Source organism: Clupea harengus, chromosome 10, assembly GCF_900700415.2.
Source record: "Clupea harengus chromosome 10, Ch_v2.0.2, whole genome shotgun sequence".
In the NCBI taxonomy this organism is placed as follows: Eukaryota; Metazoa; Chordata; class Actinopteri; order Clupeiformes; family Clupeidae; genus Clupea; species Clupea harengus.
The window spans coordinates 12,572,031-12,592,064 of NC_045161.1; the positions used below are offsets into that span (position 1 = coordinate 12,572,031).

The window sequence follows — 20,034 nt, forward strand, 5'->3', positions numbered from 1 at the left end:
TGTCTGTTTTTCACCAAAATAACTTGTCCTTACAGGTCAGGATTTAACATCGGCACTTCAAAGGGTTCAGTGGTCAAAGCAGCATTTTCTTGAATATTTTGTCAGGTCTGGTCACAGCCTGTTGAATCTTAGAGACTCCTAGAATTCAACCCATAACCCACACACTATTGGGACGGTCATCATTTGGTTCTGTTTTTCATTAGAGAAAAAAAAACCAATCCAAATTAGCATATCTTATTTCTTTTTTTACGACAGCCATAAAACACTGCTGCTTCATCACTGTTGACATCTGCTTAATGACCTGAACCTCAGGCTGCAGGAGAGCATCTCAAAGAGCTTCATTGCTGAAGAGTCTTCTCCTCACAGTCTTCATATCATTGCTCTCTCTCCCAGCTTCCCAGAGCCTTTTTTTATCAGTGCAGTGCGTTAGCAGTGGCTGGGGGTTTCTGGTGTACGGGAGTATTGCTTTCTGACTCATTAGAACATGCTAGTGCCCAATGATGATTCACACACACACACACACACACACACACACACACACACACACACACACACACACACACACACACACACACACACGGCCCTCTACTGCTGAACACCTGGTCGTGTGTGTTTTGCCTGTGTCTACATGAGCGAGAGGTGAGGGTGATGACAGCCTAATGAAGCTCAAGTTCTGACAACTTTCAGCCACAGACATGGAGGAAATGTAGATTAGTTGTTTGAAACTGTGTGTGTGTGTGTGTGTGTGTGTGTGTGTGTGTGTGTGTGTGTGTGCTGCTGGTAAAACAGCACACCCACAAACCCTATCCCACCTGCAATTAAAAACCAGACAATGACCAGCACCACAATTGACAGCTTCTCTTTTTTCCTCATTCAATGCAGGGGTTTCCAAGGTTACAACCAGTAAGCCAACCAATTGTGGCCCTGTTATTAATTCTCCATCGGCTTCAATTTGAATGCCTGAGAGCCAATTAAAGCGGCCCCTTGATTGAAGCAGCCTCAGGATCTTCCCAAGCATGAGCAGAAATGAATTCCGCCCGGGACGGTCAGAGATCGGATGGGCTGGAGGGAGGTGGAGGAGATGGAGGGAGGAGAAAAGGCAGAGAGAGAAAGAGAGTGGTGGAGGGAGGAGTGGCGGAGGGGGTTAAATAAAAGACTGAAATTAGAGCGACCCACCAGAAGGGCCAGAGGGAATAGTGTGTGTGTAGAGACTGTGTGTGAGTATATATATATGTGTGTGTGTGTGTGTGTGTGTGTGTGTGTGTGTGTGTGTATTGGGGGGGGGGGGTGGGGGTGGGTAGGTGGCTGAGCTACTGATGTAAATTAAATCTTGTGTCTGGACTTACCCATTCAGCACTAGCTGCCGCACTTGGTTGTTATTCTTTGAGCAACTCCATGGCTTTTGCCCAAGACGCTGGACTCAGCCATACAAATGAGAGGTCACCAGTCCGTCGTCTGCGTGATGCACATTTGCATTGAGTGATTAATAAATGGAGGGGAAAGGCTGGGCTGAAGGTGATGTCGGCCACACTCAAACAGATGGGGGGGGTTATGTTTAATATGTGTTTCCTGTGTATACAAATGAGCGAGCGCACAGAAAAACTAACGTTTTGCATGTGTCACATTTGTCACATAAAGTTCATCACCATTAAAGTGAACTTTTCACCTTGCATATGTGTGTGGTTTTAAGCGTGCGTTTCTTTGCACCTGGCTGTCTATGTGTGGGAGCTTGACCATGCACAATACATATGCTCACAAATGTGTCTATGTGTATGTCTATGTGCGCAAATCTAACATATCTATATATATGTTCATTCCCGCCTTCACACCAAAGCAAAACTTCTCCACCACAAGGTGCTCACTGGCCTATGCATCCAGCCAATAGGTTAGTGCGTGTGTGTGCGCAAGTGTGTGTGAGAGAGTGTATGTGTGTACACATATTATGCTCACTGTGTGCGCACCTCCAAGAGGGATTCACATGTATTCCCTCTGTCTCATGTAGCACCACTTACTGGTAAATGAGGTGCTGGAGGTTGTGTGTGTGTGTGTGTGTGTGTGTGTGTGTGTGTGTGTGTGTGTGTGTGTGTGTGTGTGTGTGTGTGTGTGTGTGTGTGTGTGTGTGTGTGTGTGTTGGCCAGAGTCAAAGGGAGAGGAGGGAAGAGTGGCGGGCAGAGCAGACAGAAGGGTGGCTTTTAGTTAGATGACAGGCCTGGCAGCTGCCACCCTCATCGCCATCACCCTCCCTAAGCTGCTTTTCATTCCAAATAAAGCTATGATTAACATTTTTTACTTCCATTTCAAACGTGGGAGACGGAGGGAGGGGGACATTTTCACCTTTAAGGAGACATCTGAGAGACATAGGGGGTTGAGCATGTTTGGGATTCTGTGTCTGTGGATTAAACCCGGCAAGGGATGAACCTAAAAGAGGACTTTTCCAATGTCTTCAAAAACAGTCTAAGAATGAGGAGAGGTTGAGAGAGTGCAAGGGAAAAAGATGAAACTTTAGTTCTTCCTCTCTCTGTTCCCCCTCTCTCTGTCAGTGCAATTCACAGACGCCTTATTAGCATGACTATAACAGACTAGTATTGCCAAGCTTGCAAAAAGACAGGTATGTGTAAAAATATGTCAGAGGGCAGAAAACAGGGTTCATACACATTTTCCATGACTTGTCCATGTCTTTGAGGCAAATTTCCATGACCATATATTCTCTGAAATGTTTTTGTATGCATGAAAAATAATAAGGTTGGTCACTAGATCTAGGTTGAGCCGTTGAATAGAAAGGTCCAAGAATGTTTGTTATTTTATTGTTTCTACTTGAATAAAGTTAAATAAACTGTAGAAGATGACTGTAGAGTCAGTGTTTGACCTGCCTCGTTCTTCCAGTCTCTGAGGTAGCACTCCACTCAGTGCCTGTAGTCGATTACTGAAGGGATGCACTCTCCTTTGAGTGCCCACTCCAGCACCACACCATAGGCCAATTGACTACAGTTATTGAGGTAAACAGTCGCAGGTGTATCTCTGTAGGGATCATTTCCATGTTTCCATGTTCAGACCCTTATAATAACACAACAAGCATGTCAGTGATGAAAACAAGCAAAGTGCTGGCTTGCCTTATAGGATTCCATTCTAAAGCCATTTTGCGGTTGCCGGGTTTTAGCGTTCTAACTCAAAACTGGATGTTAATTTCGACGTTAATTGTCCTTAGTAAAAGTTTGAATCCAAAAATATCTAAAAAAAATAGGGCCCAGGTTGAAAATATCCCAAAGATTTATTTTAAATTGTAATTAATTTACATTTAGTGTCATGTTTGAACATAGAGATCCAGCTCTGTGAATGTCAGCTGAATGTCTACTTTAAAGAGAATCGAGATTTTTTTGTATTATTTGAACTGAACCACATACACTCTAATATATTAATATTCTCTAACAAACAAGTATTAGTGAAGAAAATCTCCATGACTTTTCCAAAACTTTCTAGCTCTATTTTCCAAAACAATATTTTCCAGGCTTTTTTATGACCGTACGAACCCTGAAAAACACACTCACTCTCTTTCTTTCTCCTCTCTTTCCTCACCCCCTCCCTCTCTTCATGTTAGTGTACAGAGCAAGAGTCTACTCCAGAGAGCGAGCGGGATGTGCTCTGCACTTGAAAGCATGAGCTGCTTGTTGGAGAGAGGCATCACAAGAGAGCCAAAGGAGAGCCTCCTCTCTAAGCATCACAGCCACCGCACTGCACCGCTACTACACTGCACCGCACCGCATTAACATCAAGAGACACTTCCCCTCACCCAAACCTCCATGGGTCAAATGCAGCGAGCAGGGTGAAGCGGTGGCGGTGTCCTCAGACTGGGGGGTTATACAGCAAATCACATGCGCGGGGTGTGTTCCCACCAGCATACGCTACCCAGCTAAATCCACTCCCGCCCCAGGGTCCTGCTTGCAGATCAGCAGAAATGGCCCCCAGTCCCTGGCATGACCCTCCACACAGCCCCCTCTGGGGTGGGCCATGAAACGTGGAAAGGAAGGGAGAGAGAGAGGGGAGGATAAAGGTTAAGGAGAGACTTTGTTGCTTCAGACGAACGCCCCCTCCCTCCCACTTCTGCCCTGACTTTGCCTCATTCTCATCCTTTCTTTCTCTCTCTCTCTCCCGCCCTCTCTCCAGCTCTCCTCCACTGGACTGCAATCAATAGAAACACAGGCCATTAAGGCAGCCCTTACCCTTCTTTCTCTTATAATTACAACCCCCCGGATTAAATGAGCACCAGCTAGCCCAATGCTATTTGTGCTAATTAGCTCGAAATGTGAGCTGTCAACAAGCAAATAAATAAATAAATAAACTGCTCCCTACCATCCCCACCCCCTGCCACTCTCCAACGCCACAACAAGCACCTTCCCTTGGTCACTAAAATGCATTAACATCTTTCCTCCCTCCCTCTCTCTTTCTCTCTCTCCCTCACTCATCACCTCCCTCTTTCTGTCCTCTCGGTCTCACTCACCCCTTTCTTTCTCGACGCTTCTTTGCTCTCTCTGTGTGTCTCTTTTTTCTCCCCTCCTCTCCCTCGGCAACTCATGTCAAATCTAGGTCCCTCAGAACAAAATCTTAATAATTAACTGGCAAAATTTAACATGATTGCTTGTGACACACCTACTCTGGTAATTATTGCTTTGAGGCCATTTGCTAATGAAATTAATGCATTCGTTGCCCTAACAAATTAGCATAACTCATGCAAATGGCCCACATTTTAGAACCCCTTGCAAAAAAAAACAGGCAGGCACATACACGCAGAGACACACAAACGCATGCACACACACACACACACATTTACAGACTTGCTGTGCACACAATCACACACACACACACACACACATACACATTTACAGACATACTGTGCACACACTCACACACACATACACGAGAAAAAGCAGCATCAACAAAATGCTGTCAAATGAAAAGGGGCCGCCATTGAATGGGAAATTGCATTAACTGAATTGCAGAGGAGTTTTTCAGAGGCCATAATGGCTAAAGGCTCTTAATTTTAACCACCGGTGAGCACGGCGTAATGTATTGGCAAACGATAGCAGCTTAGGAGCGAATGATTATCATTATCATCATTACAGTCACTGCGGATCTGCAAGAGCATCTTTCTCAGAGCAAATATTAAATAGCAGCCATAATACAGACATTAAAATGTTATTACACTGATGCATTAAAGCGATCTGCATGCATATCAATATGGGGGGGGGGGTGAGGCTGAGAAAACTGTCTCTCAAATGAGAGTACATCTGCTTGCTGTGCTCTCTCACACACACACACACTAACACATACACACACACGCACAGGCAGACACTGGATTGCATGCCGGCACAAGGACACACATTTATAATCAAACAGCTGACCATTCTTCAGTCTCCACAAAGACCCCATATGAAATGTGTGACCTCACCCCCATGCCAGTGACCCTTCTTCTTAGAAAGCCATTTACACAATGAAGAGCTATTTTAATATTTCATAGTAATGCCCGTCCCTCAAGGGGCAAACGAGGTGATTGGTGCCTGTGTGTGTGTTTGTGTAATTTTAGACATATTAATACAATGGTTGAGCTGTGATGGGGTGGAGTTGACATCTGTCTTTTATGTTTTTAAAAAAGTCAAGTAAAGTGATGTTTACCACCGCGGGAGAGGGAGGGCAAGTTTCTCTTTCAGCCTCCCTGGCCTTTCTCAGCTGCCTCGAGGGGCAAACTGGTAAGAAAAACTGAAAATGTCTCCCATTTAAAGAGTATTGGGTTGCATGGCCAGGTCGGGAGGGATGGTCTGCGAGCCATTACGGCAACTTCTGGAATTGAGGCCGAACTGAAAGGCTCGCACCCATGAAATTGGACTACCCACCCAGCCCCCACCCCAATCACCCACTTCAAAAACAACCCAAATGCCTGTTTTCATCCTGAAAATCATGTCACATCCGACTAATGTCACAGGACAACACCCTGATAGGCAGGTATTAGAGAGCTAAAGAGCATACACAGTTTAGCATCCAAGCCATCAATAACTGGCTAACGCACGTAAGGCTGAGCTGTCAGATTTGAGTCATCATTTTACATCTCCGTAATCAGACACTGCCCTCAATACTCAAATCTGGCCAGGAATGCATATCACAGCCTAGATGGAAGAATAATCTATTGGATTGCTCTTTTCCGCTTATTGTGTGTGTGTTTTTGTGTTTTCCCAAGCCATATTTTAATGTGTGTGGATCTAAAAATGATTTGTATATTTATATATTTACAACTGATATGTTTTTATAATGATTGATGGGACTGAGCATATTGCACCTGGCTTCTAAAATTGTTTTTTTTCAGACTGCATTATATTTTTGGCATATTTGGGAAAAAAGAGGTTAGGTAACTCAGTCCACATGTTACAGCAACTAGATAGGATAAAGGGAAAGGGGGATGAGTATTCAAATGAGGACAAACGGATGGTGGTGCGTGTGTTTGCCTATATTTGTGTGTGTGTGCGTGTGTGCACGCGTGTGTGTGTGTGTGTGTGTGTGTCTTTGAGAGTACGTGGAGATAAATGTAAATCAACTAACTCTCTGATCTGATAATGGCTGTGCCAATGATCAGCTTGACAAAAGACAGCTAAATACTTTAGGGAGCCCTCCTGCAGAGCTGATCCAATGGGGACTCCCCAGCGCCCTTTGCAAATGGACACTTGATTTGGGCAGCTGAGGGATGCTTGGTACAGGCAAGGTCACTCAGGTCACAAGCACAGGTCAGCCTGATCCAGCACTGAATCCAGCTCAATGCAGGCCTGCTTCAGCACTGAATCCAGCTCAATGCAGGCCTGCTTCAGGCCCTCATCGGCTAAATGACTGCATGGAGAGAATGGAGAGGAGCCCGCGGGAGACACAGCCATGGAGGAGAATCGGGAAGACCAGGCAGGAGCAACACTAATACAGATGCATGGTTCAGCCTAATCCTGTATGGATGTCCATGAAGGTAATTCTGATCACACACAGCTGCCTTCAACACAACCACATCTTGAAGAGCAACAATTGAAAAGGAAACTGCATTGAATAGAAATGAAACAATTAAGTCAACTTAGGCAAAACATCATACAGAATCCCAACCCATGCAGTGGGGGGTTTGCTCTCGCATGACCCGAGAAATCCCACCCAGCATAAGTCGCTCGTAGCCAGCGCCACGTCCTCCTCCTCCGCCCGCCGCTCTTGTTTATGTTTCCTCATGTTCAAATTTATGGCTCCAATAAATTCGGTTTCCACGTTCCCTTGGTGTAATGTCAGCCAACCAGCGGCACCTCTGTGAATGCGGCGCCCGGCATCAGGGAAGCGCTCCCCCCCCAGAGTGGAGTAATGGAGGCCAGGCTGTGGACAGGCAGCAGCGAGACAGGCCTCTGACCTGCCTCTGTGATGCCACGTCGGGCATCCTTATTCCCCACAAATTAGTTGAGATAGCGGGAGATGTGGAGGAGAACGCCGAAGTTTGGGCGGTGGAAGGGACCTTGTGGTGGTGCGAGTAAGGGGGGGGGGGGGGGGGGGGGGAAATTTTTGCTTGCGGGATGAATACGGATCAGGACATTACGCGCATGGCAGATCGAGACATTATGCACATGGCGTGCCAGGCCAAATATTGTGATACTCTTCTTTCTCCCTTAACTGATTTTTGCAGTTATACACACGGAAAGTACATCACCAACATGAGAAATTTCCAATCAGAGGAAAGAGATGCTGTGTGTGTGTGTGTGTGTGTGTGTGTGTGTGTGTGTGTGTGTGTGTGTGTGTGTGTGTGTGTGTGTGTGTGTGTGTGTGTGTTGTATGGTGAGGGGGCTGAAGGTCAAGGTGCTTGACCTGTCAGCTTGCTACAGACATATGCGATATTTGCCTGCCTCAACACAAATACACAACAAAGAGTTTTTCCTCCAGCCACTGTATGTGGTGATCTCATTGAAGAATGCATGCAGTTATATGAACAGGAACCTACCTCTGCTCTGCAAACACTGCACCTTAATTGATCCTCACTGCCAACACCCTGCATGAAACCAAAAACAAAAGGTTCTATTAGAGATGACCACACACAGACGCAATTAACACACGAATTACTGGCCAACATGTTTGTTCTAAAGTTGTTAGTATCTAAAAGTAGATCTCTAATCCTTAACAGACCATGTATCAATCGTAGAAACCTATCACTTTATACAGATACAAGCGTTTCCATGCGGTGATTTAGCAGATGTGACTCCCAAGGACAGTGACGCATATATTGTTTAGAGTGTAAGCACTCCAATGGGGAATAAATACCCTGACCATTGGTGTAACGGTCCCATGCTAAAGCAATGGCGCTATAGGCGGAACGCAATTAGCAGCACTCATTTCTCAGACGTCCCTGCTGATTTTCATGCTCTGTCCATGACGCTGGAACAGCCATTTGAAAGCTCAACTTAAAGCCTTCGAGACCTTCCCTCCTGCATGAAAAAAAGTCATATTTTGAGCAATTACAGGCCGCCGTTTTTAATGTGCCATAGTCAGGATGGTGGTTGTGGTGTGCTGTGGGAGTGTGGTGGTGGTGGTGGTGTGTGTGGTGGTGTGTGGGTGTGTGTGTGTGTGTGTGTGTGTGTGTGGGGGGGGTGGCATGGGGTGGTGTGTGTGTGTGTGTGTGGGGGGGGGGGGGGGTGGTGTGGAGAGAGAGAGAGGGAGAGAGAGAAACGCAGCCAGTGGAAATACAATTGGCCCAATCCTTCGCTTATATGCATGACATGTGGGAGCACCCATTTTGATAGATGTTAATGGCATATAATTATAGAACAGTGCTATTAAGCAATGTGATTTTACAAGAGCGCCACGGCCCCCGGCAGTGTGGCCTGATTGTTGTAAGTGTTTGGCTAATGAATGGAAAGCATGTCTGTTTTCAATGATGAGAATTATCAACCCATGAGGGCCAGATCGAGGGAGTGGGCAAGGGAGAGAGAGAGAAAGAAAACGGCATCAAAACCTAAGCCACTTAGAGAGAACACCATTCTACATAAAGAGTCCTTTTGAACACGGTATGCCATCTACTATATTTGTATGTAGACATTTCCAAGTCCAACATGGCCCCACTAAAAGAAAGACACTAATATTATACTGTACACATGAGCAAGGTGTACTGTATCTGCCGCCCAACACAATGCTGCACGCAAAATAACTCATTGAAGCTTAAACAAGTTCCTAGTATCTAGTACGCACACATTAGAATATAATCGCAGGCATCTGCTGTGTAAACATATAAGAGACGTTACAAAACATCAGGGGAAAAAAAATTGCGGTTGCACTTGTCAGGGAAAAAAGAAAGGAACTCTGACCTCAAGCAGATGCAGGGTTTAATGCTAGACTCCGGTTCCTTCTCGTGCACATAAATTTGCTGAGATTGTGTTGTGATGAAAGAAAACTACATTGGCACCACTTCCAGAAACCAAATGTATGACTCCTGTGTGTGGTTCTTTGTCCGTAGGGTGTTCTTAGCGCAGGGGGTGGTGCGGGCAACTGTGATTTTATCCAATGTACAAAACCATTTTATCTTAACAAGCATGTCTTTTGAAATCTTCAAAAAAATGTAATTTTTGCCAAGGCCACATCCCAGCATTCTGTGCTTAAAAAACGGCTAAATTTAGTTAGTTGTTAGAATGTTAAAGACTCCCCCTTTCATCTGGCCAACCATAATCGTACCCATTTTTTTGCCGCTGCAACTTTGAGGTTTATTTCATATGGATTGGATTACACATTTTGGAAAGCGTATTATTTTTCACATAAGATCATTTCCATTAGCTGCAATAGACTGAAACCATATGGCGGCTTTTTTTTTTTTTTTTTCATGCCAAAATGGGAAACATATTCATATGCTTGTATATGGAGCGAGTGATTGCAGTGGTCTGACATGGGCTTCTCCTTTCTCTTTTGGGGGAGGGAGTGGGAGGGGGCAGGCTATAACACACGCTATTGTCCTTGCTCTGTAGTTTCTCAAACAAACCTCCCAGTTGCCTGTCCGTCCTCCCCCTGTCCTGTCCTGGCCACCCCAACCCCGCCTCCTTCTTAAAAGCAGCGTTGAGAATCACCAGGCTCTCACTGATGCTTTGCTGGTGCCCGATGTCGGAACCAGCCCTTTAGACACACACACACACACACACACACACACACAGAATGTTGCTTTCTCTGACGCCCTTGTACCTCGCCGGGGGCACGGGCCCTCTAGGAGCCATGCGTCTGGTAATGAGGGTCAAAGGTCAGGAAGCATTGGTGCCTGCAGGCAGTGGGATCTCCCAGGCTCACTCAGTCACTGACTCTGGACCTATATTTAAATCAGGCCTTCAGGCCTCTCTCTCGCGCTTTTCCGCTTTTTTTCCAAAGGGCCATCTCTTAACTAGTTCCTGGTTGCTAATTAGTTTTGTGCCAAGCTATTTGTCTCCGGGAGAGCAGATGGGAGACTGGAGAGAAAGAGAGAAAGAGAGAGAGAGAGACAAATAGAGAAGGGGATGAAGACAAAAAGGACGAAAGCAATACAGCGGGATTTAAAAAAAAAAAAGCAAGAAAAAAAAAGGTTGGGACAAAGCACATAAGTTGTGTTTTTCCGTGTCGTCAGCGCGAATAACCTCAGGACAAGTTGTTACAACACACAGCAGGGGCAACTGAAGTACACATTAGCAAATAAATACAGGCAAAATGGAGTGGTATTGTTTTTATTTTGGTATGTTTAGCCATACAGCAACTAGATTGTGACCATTCTCCATCCAAAAAGATTTTTTTTTATTTCATTCTTTTTTTCTTCTTCTCTTATTTTTTCTCCTCCCTCAGCGGTCTGAGCTGCTTTTAAGAGTAGTAACGGTGCATGCTATCGCTCTCTGAAGCTCATCGCAGAGCACTCAGGAGTCCAATCATTATTGGATTACACTTTCTGGCTTCATAAAATGCGGTTAAGAGGCACTTTCGACGTATGCGCATGACCTGCTTTTTCAGGGAGATGGCTATCAGACGAGAAGTGACAGGTCAATCACCGATTTCTGCGCTGTCAGAGGCCTCTCCTCCTCAGCACTTTAGAATGGTGGGGGGAAATGGCATGTGTGGACACACACACACAGTGTTTCTGTGCTGTGATGTGTGCAGTATTACATCTCCAAATGGTATGTGTGTGTATGAGTGTGTGCGGGTGAGGGAGAGGGAGGGAGAGAAAGAGAGAGAGAGAGAGAGAGAGAGAGAGAGAGTGTAGAGGAAAGTAACCGCGCACTTAAAAGAGGAGGCCTAACACTGACAGCTGTGTAAGCCAAATGAGACAGCTTTATCATGCTCTTTCAGGCCACTTGTGGACTACTCACACACCCTTATGACTGTATGGAGAAGAGCCCATAGTGAGGAGACCACTCTACTGCCAGCATTAAGCATATCAGCAGAACATCACACCATCAACTATCAACTGTGCTCCACTCCAATCATCAACCCGGCAATGAAAGTGAAGAGGCAAAGCCATATGTTTTAAGGCAGAGCATTTGCTAGGAGAGCAAAAACACATTAGCCGGGTCTTGTTTCTTTTTTAGCAGAGATGAATGGAATAAAAAAAAGAATCCTCATTTCTTTTTCTTTATTTTTTTTTGATGAAGCTGACAAAGGAATGAGACGTAGAAAGCTCAAAAGGGCCCGTTGCGGCCTGGGTAATTGGCTTCTCGCTCTGTTCCTAAACCAAGGGGGGAGACATGTCAACAGCCGTCGTCACTTCTGAAAAGGTCTCCTTTTGATCACCATAATCTCACTGAGGATTTTGAGGTTTTTCTATTTTGGAATTCTTTGAGAGCGATGGCGGAGGACCATCACTTTGGTGTCAATTTTGTCTCCAACAACAAAACAACCAACAGGCAACTGTCATGGCTCTCTCTGTGTGTGTGTGTGTGTGTGTGTGTGTGTGTGTTTGTGTGTGGCAAGCAGTAAGCAAGACAGCATGCCGGGAGACTGAGTTTATGGGGTAGCCACAGCACAAACAAGAGTTTCTGCTCTCGTAAAACACCCAAAAGGGAAAAGGATCACTCATACCATTAAATGCTACCCACATTTCAAGAAACAACGGCTGCCGAATCATTTTTGAGTTTGGTCTCCATGTTGAAAGGGATGCACTGAGAAGCCACCAAGGTTTGGTGGTTCTTGCCACAGAGGAAGCCTGTTTGTGAAGGCTCCAGTGTCTCTTTAATTAAAAACCAAAGTGATGTTTGTGTGGGGTCAGGAGTGCTTAATCATTGTGATCAGGCAATTGATGGCTTCGCCACAATGATGCACATCAGTGGGAGAATATTCATCATAGTGCCAGCCACCTAATAGGGCCTTGGACCCCCCTCCCACCCCTACCCCACTCTTCCCTTCACCTCCTGTACTGATGACGTCAGGCCTTGAAATAGATCAGGATGTGGGTAGACAAGGCTGACACTAGGCAGAAACACCTTCTCTGAGATTGCAGAGAAAAAAAAAACGACTTGTACTGATCTATGGTTATAATGTCCCTGATTCCTGAAAATGCAGATATGTTGCAAACATACAAACAGATGGCTGCTCCTGCTATATGAGACACAGTACGGTATGTGGTTTGTCTTTGCCAATACATTTAAAAAAAGAGAGTGTTTTCTTAAATGTGTAGAAAGAAGTGTGAAAAATTAAAACTTTGAATCGAAATTTAGGTGGAAATACAAAATTGCCTAAAATGTTCGGAAGCCATCCAAACCCCCCTTAGTTTGACAGCTCATGACTGACAACTGTATTTTTACAGGAGATGTTTGTTGTTGGTGGTTACCTTGCTAACCCAGGTGAGCAGGCAGCTGTGATGGGCCTGAAGAGTCTTACAGTCACAGAAGGTCCTGAGGGGTTCAGAAGCCTCCCCATCCCGACAGATGAAACACTCACGCCCGTCTGAAAGGGATAAGACACAGGCCACCAGATTAACGCTACGCATCATCTACACTTTATGGATGTTATGGATGGGATGAGATGAGATGAGATTTGAAGAAGTACAGCAGAAATTGACCATGCAGTGTCTTTACATACACAACTCTGATAGAACTGAATGAGGAGCAGAACTGAAGCCAAACTAAAGCACTGTGCCAAACTCTTGAGCACAAAGCTTTAACACCATATTTTTTGTAGATAAGATAATATGCTGGGAGATTGCGTGGAGTTGAGCCATGAGCATTGAACTTTGAGAAAACTTGAGAGTCATACAAAGCAGGAATTCTGGTAAATAGCAGCTTCTGTAATAAATTAAAAACGTGCCGTTCAAAATGTTTGGTAATGCTCATTCAAAAACATAAAACATATCCTTAAAATGGACATTTGTGTTTTAACCAAAGCAAATAAATCATATCTTATTGTTATATTCTTATTTTATTGATTAATGTAGTAACAAAATCCAACCCCTTCCTACTACCATTGGACAGCGTGGGGATTTTGTCCAATCGCATTTCATTCCTGCGTTGATGAGCTCTGCCTGACACATCGTGATGATTAGCTAATCAAAAGGTTCTATTTGTACGATGAGTGCGAAATCTATTGGAAACATCAACAGCACTTTGGGTTTGTTTTGATATCGTGTATCAGGAGAGTAAATGCCAGAAACCCTAGGGAAGTTCTGTTCACCCAAACCACATTTTGTTTAAGTTGACAAATAAATGATATACAGGATAACTTGAGGCACAGGTTATGCAAGAAATACGGGTTCACAATGATCTAGCCATCAACAGTAAACCATGCATTTGTGTTTTCCTTTTCGTCTTAGAATGCTTGAAAGGTGTCACTGAAAAGCTACACTTTAGTTTCTTTCTTTAGCTTTACACCTTTAGCCAAGTTCTTTGGTTTCATGTGTCCAAGCAGGATGTTGTCATTCCTTTATCAACCTAGGTGTACATTATATAGGCTACATTATATTTGCATTTGTAACATGTTATTGAAATTTGTGAAATATGTGTCTTTCTGGACATCGGGCCGACAAGAAAAACTCCTAGCGAAAACCCTGACCCAAAGTTACACAGCAAAGCATCTAATCACCAGCACTAGCCGCACAAACAGACTGAAGGGAACAGAATCTGGCCAAGCAGATGTGTGATTTGGGCTTTTCCTTGTGTCTCAGCCCACAAAGGAACTGATTGGTGACGGTATTCCTTCTTGATTCTGAATACCTTCATTTGCAACTGATTGAAAATGTATCTTAACGTTCAACAGCAGACCTACAAGTTCGTATCAGAGAACTGCTGTGTGTGACGGAACTCGCTCATGACAATTTGCCAAATGTTAAATGGTGTCTGGCTATTTGAAATATTACAGTGAATATATAGATATTAACAGCCACAGCTATAATATATGAACAAACTCTCAAACACTGCACTAACACCATTTCTATTAAAGAGTTAACGGTCGGAAAAATGACAAATGAGTCAGACATTAGCCATGCGTCGGGCAATTATTTGATTATGGTGCATGGAGTGGGGAGTGGTGGGTGTAAATCTTTGAAGCCTTTCTCCCTTGCGCAAGCTACTTATTACCTTGTCAATTTGTCATTTTGTCACACCTAACAGCAATTGACGGGATCTGTTTTTGTCAAGACATTAATGCATGCGTTGCTCATTTGAGGGTGCTGCCAAACAAGAGAAATGGGGAGCACTGCACAGACATAACGTGACGTAAACAAGAGGCAAATTTACCAGCTATGCAAGGGCGAAAAATGAGCAATTACATCAGGCAGTAACCAGCCGCTAATGAACACTTAATCAACCATTAACACCTATGTGCTTAGAAATGGGGGGAGGGGGGGGGTTAATAGTGTTTGTACATTTTGTTTTGTAAATATGCCCTCCGAATATTATGACCCCCAAAATGAATCGACCACTCTCTGGGGCAACATAAATAACCCATATCAAGCATTCATCCTCACAAGTGGGATATTTCAGCTTCCCCTAATCAATCATGAGACCACTTCTCTCCTCTCTTTCTGTAGGAAGCTATTCTTAGTGCTACTGCTACTTCACGTATTTACACTGTACAATTTAGTTTATGAAGAAAGTCATGTTAGTAAGGATCAAAGATCAGATCAGTGTCAGGGGCTTAAGTGTTAGCAGTTTCCACATTCACGTGTAAAAGCAGCAAGGTAATAGGAAGAATTATAATTTTTTTAAACTGGAGAGCTGTTATAACTGGCTGCCACACTCACTGCGCCATGGCAACCCATTCAGTTATTAAATAATGCCGGTTGTGTCCGTTGCTCTGGCTGGTCTAAAAAATTATGTCCAACTGGCTAAGTAAGACCACGAAAAACTATCCACATGTAGGTAAAGCAGCACACTATCCCAATACAAACAACTAAGCACAGTAGAAAAATGTAAGTCACGAAAAAGGAGCCACGTCATACATTTAGTTTATGTTGTTGCTGTTATGAAGTGAAGCAGTGGGGTTAATACGGGTTCAGCCTGAGGTTGCATGCAATCAGGTGATGCGATCACGTAAGGATGAAAATCCGATTGGGTTTGCGGATGGCGTGCATACGAACACCAACCCGCGACCAGATTTCGAGTTTACTCACTTTGGACCCCCGATTCGAAGGAGTGCGGATACAGTGTGCGGATACAGTGGGTTCGTCTGCACGATAGGGCTATCCGGAGACGTTTCTCTCCGGGTTCAGGCAAACTAGACTTCGTCTGCATGGGGCCTATGGCCTGGACACAGGGTGCTCTGTTCATTTTTTTTCTTTTTTTCCCTTAAAGGGAATGCTTCATCGTTTCATCTCTGATTCAAGCAGAGTGAAGCAAGCGGTCAAGTTTTGGGGAAGAGTTGATTTCATCGCTAAGGAACAGATGCCCACACAGATTCTGTAGTGGGCTGCAAAGACTTCTGGGACATCTGATTTGTGTCATTCTTGACAGGTGCTTGGACTTTTGTGCACATGGATTACTGTCTAGCACTCTCAACTATGTTTTTAGTGACTTCACTTTTAGTGAATTTTGATAACATTAAATAAATACAACATGCCAGTAGGCACTGGCATTATTAGAGCTTCAAAGGATGGGTTCTATATATTGCCCACTAGACATTACTGACAGTTTGTTATTTCAAAACAGAACTCTTTTCAAAAACCATCCTCAAAACATACAGACACATACAGAAAAATAAATATACACATAGACCACACACACACACACACACACACACACACACACAGTTAAACACACACACACACACACACACACAGTTAGACACATATACACGCTGACTACAGATGCACTTAGTCCACTACACTCTACCCTAAGTACACAGTCACATTGCCAAACATTATAATGCCTTCCTTAATGTGTGTCTTTATCAGTGTGGAAGGGACTGGTGGGAGGGGGAGCGAGGTTGAGGATACCATATGTTCATAATCACACACCATTAGAAGACAATCCAATGAGGGATTGAACAGCAAGGAAGATTATTAGGGCTTCCAGCCTGCGAGGGCATTGAGCCAATTAAATCAGAGGGTGGGATCCAGCCCACTCACAGGCCTTCACAGGGGGGGGGGGCTCACTGGTTGGTGTGTGGCAGCAAGTCATTATATGTGTGTGTGTGTGTGTGTGTGTGTGTATAAACATCCTAAGCAAAGTGAATTCAATTATTTCAATATATACTGTATTTGAATAGTTGATGGTGAACTTGCCTAAAATCTTCTTTCACAATTCGTGTAAATGTATGTACATGAGCATGTCGAAATGTCAGTCAAAAGTGCCATGAGGAGGTGAGATTACTTTAATCACAGAATGTATTATGAGCAGGTGTCTTAACCTAAGGTGTATGACTACAAATGAACATCACTTGTGAGCATGCGTGTCTGCTTCAGAAGTCGTAGGAATTCATCTGTGAACAGACACATACATGCGCATGGGTGAATATAGGTAAATGTGTAAAAGGATGTTTCTCTTTGCTTGTGTTTGACTACGTGTCTGTGTGTGTGCATGTGTGAGTGCGTGTGCATGTGTGTGTGTGTGTGCGCATGTGTGTGTGTGTGTGTGTGCGCATGTGTGTGTGTGTGTGTGTGCGCGTGTGTGAGTGCGTGCCTGCGCACGTGCCCGGCGCTGCGCGACCGAGGCAGTGTGGAGTCGACTCAAGCTGCGCAGTAATGAGGAGCTTCACACGCACATCCCGTGACTGAGAGATGACCCTTCCTCTCCCTCTCCATCTTCCTCCTCCTCCTCTTCTCTCTCTCTCTCTCTCCTTTCCCTCCTGTCCTTCGCTCTCTCCCCCTCTAATCAGATCCCCGTTCATTTCACAAGGTGTTTATTTAATGCTACTGTGACTGAAGCTTTTCTTAATTATGTTAAATACTGTCAGTCCCCATCAGCCTCTGTGTTAAACCAGCACAGGTCCACTCATTACCCCCATCAGCGAGTACGCCCACACACACACAAATTAAACACGGCCAACAAAACACCCACACAGTAACTAAACATACACACATGCATACACGCACGCACACACACACACACCGACATTCACACTCTCACAGACGTTAATGAACACATAGGTGCTAATGAGCACAAGCACATAAGTGCTAATGAATAGACTCACATGCATGGTTATTGTGCATACACATGAGCATGCTTTAAATATACAAATCCAGCACTAAAAACTCGCACACACAAGAACAAACTGAATCTAGTGTTCCGCATCCACTGGTAATGAATCGCATTCTGTCTCACCTGCCTATTGTCTAGGCCGCAGTGCACAGCGGTGGAGAAAGTGCTTTCGGGGGGAAGTTATGAGAAGGTCCTTTGATCTGCGTATGTCAGGAAGACAATCTGAGAATCCTTTCACATACATGAACAAACGCATTTGCAGACATGGCTTTGATTCAAACGTGCACGCGTAACCACAAACACACAACGAATTTGCGAATATAAGCATACACGCAATTGAATCATCTGAATCATTCGTTCAAGCTCGAGGTTTGCCCAAACAGGCCTCCAAGGCCGCAAGTCCTTGTTCTCTCGCTATCAAACAACAATTAATAGGATGGATCTGCAAGTTCAACGTTGCCGTGACAGATTTGACCTGCTGATACCACTCGCTGTCTTGGAAAACATAAGGCATCGGCTGGAGAGACATGAAAGACACCAAAGGCTGAGACTTAAAGTCTATTGAGCATAATGGGGGACTCATTAATTCCAATGGGCGGGCCAGATATGTGGTATTGGGTGCTGTTTGCCAAGTGTAATTACCTGGAGAAGTGTGATGCTTCCTGTACGACGCAGCTGTTGTGAAATTGTACGCATTTCTTTGTGAAGCAACTCACCTCTCCCCTGACCTCATATCAGTGAACTTCCTCTCGGCAAGCCCCAGCACATGTGCCCATACCTCAGGGAGACGTAGTGTACGTGTTTGCCTCTTTAAATCATGCCTTAATGTGTCTTCTCTTCTGTGTCTCTCTGTCTGTCATTTTCCTCCGTCCTTTAATGTCTGTTACAGTAGGCCCTGTTTGTTTGATCCCCTGTTCCCCCCACACTCTTTGCCCTACTGAGAGGAGTGTTTGAACAGAAGTGTTTACATTTGAAGGATGTTGAGAATACCTCCCTGAGTACACTGTAGATTTTCTCTGTGACAAAAACTTCTTAACAAAATAAAATACTTTTTTTTTTAACCTAAATTTAAACGTAAATGGGAGAGAGACTCAGTTGAGATTATGGGGAAGACACACAGATGTTGGTTATTCAAGGCCGTGGCAGTCAGGGCCACCCAGACACTGTTCCAGGCACTCTGAGAGCAGCATGGCACTGAACCCACTCCTCTGGCCCATTACTCATGCGTGACAAACCACAAGGAAACAAAATGACAGAAAACCGAGGAATGAAGATGAAGAATAAAAAAATGAAGAATACGTATTTCATGTGAATTTCATCAGATGATGGGGCCTTTTAACAGCAACACAATGTTTCCACAATGCGCCAGATGTGGTTTTCTTAGTGTAAGAGTTGCCTTCACCATGACCTACATCCAGTAAATGATTCAATATCCTAAAATCAGACCAGTCAACCAAGGAAATTCCCTGACAACATGAGGTTTGCTTATTATATACGTAGGCTAGATGTTTTGTTGATGTAGAACGTTTTAGGGATTTCACAGTGAAACACTGGATGTGAAGGTCATCAGCTTCTCCATTCCTGCCTTTGTTTACAAATGGGAAGCAAGTTTTTCTTTTCTAACAAAATTCTTTCCTGCCTTTGTTTACTAATGGGAAGCAAGTTTTTCTTTTCTAACAAAATTCGTTTTCTGCCGAACTTTTGTTGGCCTTGCATTTCCTCTGGCAATCGGAAGCCATCCCATCTGTAGCTCTAAACCCAACCCAACCCCACCATCAATTTCTTTCTCCCCATCACCCCCGAGTCATGTCTCCGGCTGGCCCCTCAGATCTCCACATCCCTCCTCACGGCACTTTGGCAGGTGTGAGCTGATCTCTCCACCTGCGAGTCAATTAAAGCAAGGAGCAAAGGAACATGCCGTGCAGTCAGCACTTTACAAGGCATCACATGCAGATTGGAGCAAGAGAGAGAGAGAGAGAAAGGAAGAATGTCGGGAAGAAAGAGAACGTAAAAAGAAGAAAGATGGAGAATGGAGAGAGAAGAAAGCGGTAGAAAACAAGGAGTTGCAGGGACTTGTCTCTGGAATTGGCAAGCAACATTTGGCTTTGCGAAGAGATTGATTCCCCCAAAATAACAGCCAAAACAACTCAAATGAACTGATAAAAAAAAGTCAAACTCACTAAACTGAAAAAAAAAAACAGAGAGTGTTGCACCTGAAGATGGACGTTTCAGAAAAGTGCACTTGATGGGAATCCTCAGCCCCTGAGCACCGGCGTCAACCGTCGGACATAAAAGGTGAGTGAGTGAGAGAGGGGTGTGAGGAGGGAGTGAGACTCTTCAGCCTCAAGAGCTTGGCTACGGCTCAGGGCTCCGCTGCCCCTGTAGGGGCCACTCAGTCCTCCTTTCTCCCTATTTCCTT

The 20,034-nt window shown here is 44.5% G+C and overlaps 1 protein-coding gene across 1 annotated transcript in view; it reads right to left on the bottom strand.

Moving 5' to 3' along the window:
* LOC116222170 overlaps nucleotides 1-20,034 on the bottom strand; it is a 93,503-nt gene that overhangs the window by 63,469 nt on the left and 10,000 nt on the right. Inside the window, exons 2-3 of the mRNA XM_031575408.1 lie at nucleotides 12,815-12,930; nucleotides 7,997-8,044 (exon numbers count right to left, since the gene is read on the bottom strand). Coding sequence (XP_031431268.1) covers nucleotides 7,997-8,044; nucleotides 12,815-12,930 — 164 coding nt within the window. The remainder of the gene's footprint in view (nucleotides 1-7,996; nucleotides 8,045-12,814; nucleotides 12,931-20,034) is intronic.